The sequence below is a fragment of the Elephantulus edwardii genome, unplaced genomic scaffold, assembly GCF_000299155.1.
Source record: "Elephantulus edwardii isolate Elephantulus edwardi_28Jun2011 unplaced genomic scaffold, EleEdw1.0 scaffold00062, whole genome shotgun sequence".
Lineage (NCBI taxonomy): Eukaryota > Metazoa > Chordata > Mammalia > Macroscelidea > Macroscelididae > Elephantulus > Elephantulus edwardii.
The window spans coordinates 5402818-5408538 of NW_006399812.1; the positions used below are offsets into that span (position 1 = coordinate 5402818).

A 5721-nucleotide genomic window follows, 5' to 3' on the forward strand; every position below is an offset into this window, starting at 1 on the left:
CAACATTGAAGAAATGGAAATCCAAACTCTCTGTAAATTTCCTGAAATTAATAATAAATATATTTTTAAAAAAATGAAATAAAGGTCAGAGCTCTGAAGAGACAATGAGACAGCTACACTATGCAGAAATGGGGTCACAATGAGGTGGACTCAATTTGTCCACAATAACATTCTAAATCATAACTGGTTTTTCAGTATATGTAATACCTTTCTTATACTCCCACTGACAATATAAGGAGGTCAGGATTCTAATTAGATTTGTCACTAAGTGCTTATAAGAAAAAACAAAGCACATACCTTTGGCAAATCCATGAAGCTTGGCCGAGCAGTTGAAATAAGTCCAAGTGTTTTTAAAGAGCAATTTACAAGTTGTGATAATATATCACAAGCTGCTTCAGCTGATTCTTTGCTGCTATCCACCTTGGAAAAGAACACTATTTACTGCATGTGTATCTTTACATTTCCATGTACAATTACAATTTGATATAAGTAAAATGGCTATGTATATTTTATCATAAATTAAAGACTTAACAGTTATTTATCCATACCCTAACCTATAACTTCAACTTTGGGATAAGTTCCCCTGAAAAATTATAAATGCAATTATGAAAACATACAAAGGGTTTTTACCACTGGGCCAACTGGCAATATCATGATACATGGTAAAGAGACTGAGATTCTTAACAGTTTCTGTTTGCTTGGCTATTACAATCAACACTCTTGGTACCAGCAGTTAGGAAATTAAAAGACAAATTGCACTGGGAAAGTCTGCTGTCAGAGATCTCTTCAAAGTACTGAAGAGAAACGATGTCATCTGGGGACTAAGGTGTGCCTGATACAGGTCATGGTCTTTGCAATTATTTGCTATGCATCAGAGAGCTGGACAGTGACTACGGATGACAGAAAGAGAATTGATGTCATTGAGCTGTGGTGCTGGAGAAGAGTACTGAATATACCATGGACTGCTAGGAGAACAAACAAATTCGTCCTGGAGAGGGTGAAACCAGGCTGCTTCTTGGAGGCAAGGATTCTGAAGCTTCGGCTGACACACTGAGGACATGTTTCAAGGCAGGATCAGTCCGTGGAGAGGGATGTCATAATTAGGAAGGGGGGATCATAGGATAAGACCACCCTCGATGAGATGAATTGATTCAGTGACTAGGGTAATTGGGGTGGGTGTGTCAGAGACAATAAGATTGGCACAGGGTAGAGCAGGCCTTAGGGCTATTGTACAGAGGGTCGCTATGAGTCACAGGATACCCGATGACGGCATATAACAACAATAATTATGAAAATGTAGCTTTAGTTTTGTTGCTGTTATTTTCCATCAAGTTGCCTGTGACTCAGCAACCCTATGTACATTAGCTCTGAAACCTGCCCTATTCTCAGCCAATCTCATCATCTCTGACAGACCTAATCCCATTTCTCCAGTAACTGAGTCCATCCATCTCATCCTGTGTCTTCCTCTCCTGTGCTGGGGAGCTCTGGTTGCCTAGTGCCAACCTAAAGAGAGGCAGTTCAAATCTACCAGTTACTGCTTGGGAAAAAGATGAGCTATCTCTTCTGGTGCAACTTACAGGCTCTGAAAATCTGCTAAAGGGAGGGTCACTAATGAGATGGTTCCAAATTGATGTCAATGAGAGAGACATGAAAGAAATCAGCTTTTAGGTTGACATATTCCAAGTAAACTAAGTAGCTTAATAGAATAAAATTATAATCTTTTAAAATGAATATCTGATAATGTGATCAAACAATACATGGATATACAATATATTCATACACACACACGTTTTGTGTCCTAATGGTAAGATGCACTGTCAAACCAAAGGTACCTGGGTCGAATCCACCAGCTGCTCCATAGGAGAAAGATGGGCAATCTCCTCCTGTGAAATATATTGTCTTTGAAAATCCACTGGAGGATCAGCTATGAGTTGGGTCTGACTTGATGGTACTTAACAACAACAACAAAAATTCTATATATAATAATATATATACACACAATATACTCAAACCTATAATGAATTAGGGAGCTCTGGTGGCCTAGTGGGTAAGGAATTACACTGCCAACTCAGGAATCCATCAGCTGCTCCTTGGGAGAAAAATGGGCAATCTCCTCCTATACAATTTACTGTCTCTGAAAACCTGCTGCAGTCTGCTATGAGTCAGTTTCAACTTGACAGCAATGAGAGTTCGTACAATATTTAAATGTCTACAGTGTAAATGTTTTTAAAGACACTCACTCCAAAAACCAAACTTAATGCCAATGAGTTGAGTGCAGGTCATAGAGACCCTCCACTCGGTTTCTGAGGTATAATCTTAGACTGCCCATCTTCCCCCTGAGGAGTTGCTTGTAGATTCAAACTTCCAGACACATGCTCTTGTTTCTTCACAAGGGGACAGGGGTTATATGTTGTATATTAACACAAAGGTTAGCAGCTGAAACCCAACAGCTGTTCCTTGTGGCTGTCAGTCACCTGCCTTGGAAGCTTTACAGGGAGGTCTACTCTTCTCTAGGACTGAAATTGAGTCTGATTTATATGTTTTTAAAAATATGCCAAATATTATCGCTTAGGACATATTTATATGAAAAATTATTATCTATTTGAAATTAAAATTTAACTAGGTATCCTAAGTTTGCATTTGCTAAACCCAACAACCATACTTCAGTCACAGTAGCACCTCTGTGCTTGAGCTGTACTACAACCCTTTACACATCCTTGTACACATATGGAGGATGGTAGACGGATTAAGCTCAAGATCACCATTTAAGATGGAAGACATTCTTGAGGGAAGATTAGGATTTTGTTATGGAAAGAAGCTGTGAAGTTGTTAAACATTCGCTGTTTAACCTGCCTGTTTAATAATGGTTACACATAAGTAAATCAGGTATTAATATGTAGTTTCTTTTTAAAAATAACTGTCAGTTTGCTGAAAATCTGGTGTCCAGTCAAAGATTTAGTAAACATGCCTAAGCTCCACTCTGCCTCCCTCTGCCTCACCAAAGAAACCATTATAAGCCTATGGACTCTCATACTAACTATTGCGATTTATTATACTATTCTAAGCAATCTAAAAATGCCACTTATTGATAGAAGAGACATAGTAGACATCATGCAGTAATAATGAGAACACAGATGATTTGCAATATCCCTCTGACAACAACAAAAATCCAAACCCCAAATAGTTCTCTTTGGCAATCATCCATGAACTCATTTCTATTTATCAATAAAATAATATTCATGTAAATCTTTGACACAGTTTTTCTTTGACCCCATATCCCACTCTTCACTAAGCAATATTTTCCATTAGAAATAACAATTATGCTTTACTTAACTGAATTATAAAGTTTCTTAGAAACAAATTTTTTTTTTAAAAGTGAGCTGGGGGGAGGCAGAAAAATGTGCAAAAATGAATGAATAAAAAATCCAATTTCTCTATAAGCTGTCATTAAAATCACAATAAAGAAAAAATATCATGTTCCCATTTTTATTTTATCACACAATCTCTTCCTCAAATTTGTTCAGCACAATACTATCAATGACAACTTTGGTTAGTGACTTATGCTTAGCTATTCTATCTTCAAAATTAGTAATCGTGTTAAAATAGAGTAGCTGGTTTCTCACAATTATTTGTGACAGCTTCCAAGGTACACAGTTCTAACTAAATCTTTGTCCTTTCCCTAAAAAGCAAGTATTTTAGAAAAATGAGCTTATGACATGAAAGCCACCAAAAATTTACTTTTCCCACTAAATTTTATTTATTTTGCTACCGAAAATACAGTATTGGATTTTGGCAAAATCCAAAACCCGTGCTGCTGAGTTGGTCCTGCTCCTTTTACCCCCTTAAATCTTTATGGGGAAGACTGTCCATTACTGTCCCATGGAGTTGCTGGTAGGTCTGAATTGCTAAGCTTTAGTAGAGGTTAGTACAGAAAAAATAATTCAACATGTGTAGTACAGAAAAAACTGTTTCTCCATGTGCGGTGACTGCATTCTTTGAGCTCTGTCACCTTTTCACCTTCCTTTTGAGATGCCCTTTCCTCAGGAACTCACCAGCCCCTAAGCATCCTATCTAATCACTCAAATTGCTGTCTTTAGTTTGATCCTCTGTAGATAATTTTTTTCTTTTTCTTTTGTTGTGGGCCATTGAGTTAGATCTGACTGGCATGAGAGGAGACAGCCCATCCTTCTCCAACAGAGCATCTGGTGGATTCAAAACGTGTGCCTCTGGGATTGCAGCACTGTATCTTGGTTCTTAAAACCAAGATTCTCAAGGCAGGCCTTTTTACTACTTTAAGCTACTTTTGGTTTTAAGATGACTCCAGGGAAAATTTTAACCTTTTAATGATGGGCAGTTTCCTCCCATGCGACTGTTTCTGAAAACCTCCTGGAGGGTCAGCTACAGGTTGGTTCCCACTCAGTAGTACACAACAACAAAGACTACAGTTTTAGGGAAAATGCTTTGTTTTATAAAAGAATATTTTAAAATATTCATTACCTTGAAGCTGACATATTGAAGATGGTTTGAATGTCTTTTAATAATCTGTTTTATTAGCTCTGGATGTGTCGCCTTCAAGTAAGATGTAGCTGGCTGATTCAGTTCAAATTCAAAACATCTCCACAAGTCCGGCATGTGGAATACCTGGTTCCAGTTGCGACAAACTTGTGAAGCATGAGCCCGATCAAGAAGAGGCAAGTACTTAAAAACGTGAAGAATAATGTCCTGGAAGAGATTACCCCAATCACAAGTCTGAGAATGCTCCTTTGTAGTCCTCAGTCTCTTGGATTTCTCTGCAGTACATTCTTCAGATGAATTGTGCTCACTATCTTCTCCTCTTCGTTTCATCCTAGGCAGAAAAAAAGGCATCCACTTTTTTCATCTATTTAACTTCTGAATAGAAATAAATGTAATGTAAAATTCTCTCTTCTTTCAGTCACACAAACACATACAGCCCCATTTATAGATACATAATTACAAACAAAAGTGTAACCAGACAGTAAGAATATTAAAACATAATGAAAAATGCTAGTAGAGTGGTATTACACATTCTATATGTGGAACAGATTATTCAGGAGGCTGGGCTCTAAAGGGAGAAATGTGTATCAGGATTGAAGGTAGACTCATAAGCAATCCGTGTCATACTTCCTGAAACTGAGGAGGACTTGAAGCGGTTACTGCAGAAGGTCAAGGACTGCAGCCTTCAATATGGATTGAAGCTCAACATCAAAAAAACAAAGATTCTCATCACTGGGCCGACTGACAGCATCATGATGGATGGTGTAGAGATTGGGATTGTTAACAGCTTCAGTTTGCTTAGCTCTACAATCAACACTCTTGGTACCAGCAGCCAGGAAATTAAAAGACAAATTGCAAGGGGAAAGACTGCTGTCAAAAGACCTCTCCAAAATACTCAACAGCAATCATGTCAGTCTGGAGACTAAGGAGCGCTTGATATAGGCAACAGCGGGGCAATGACTAGGGATGATAGAAGGAGAATTGACGCTTTTGAGCTGTGGTGCTAAGGAGGGCATTGAATATACCAGAGACTGCTAGACTGCTAGGAGAACAAACAAGTCTATCTAGAGAAAGTGAAACCAGGCTGCTCCCTGGAGGAAAGGATTCTGAAGCTTCGTCTGACATACTTTGGACGTGTTGTTAATTTTTTATTTTATTTTATTATTTTGTGTGTGTGTACCGTCAAATCGGATCTGACTGGTATAG

General features: G+C 38.1%; 1 protein-coding gene across 1 annotated transcript in view; it reads right to left on the bottom strand.

The window, feature by feature from the left end:
* Positions 1-5721, bottom strand: part of FBXL3 (F-box and leucine-rich repeat protein 3) — a 26811-nt gene that overhangs the window by 11264 nt on the left and 9826 nt on the right. Inside the window, exons 2-3 of the mRNA XM_006887809.1 lie at positions 4498-4846; positions 298-420 (exon numbers count right to left, since the gene is read on the bottom strand). Coding sequence (XP_006887871.1) covers positions 298-420; positions 4498-4845 — 471 coding nt within the window. The 5' untranslated portion in view covers position 4846. The remainder of the gene's footprint in view (positions 1-297; positions 421-4497; positions 4847-5721) is intronic.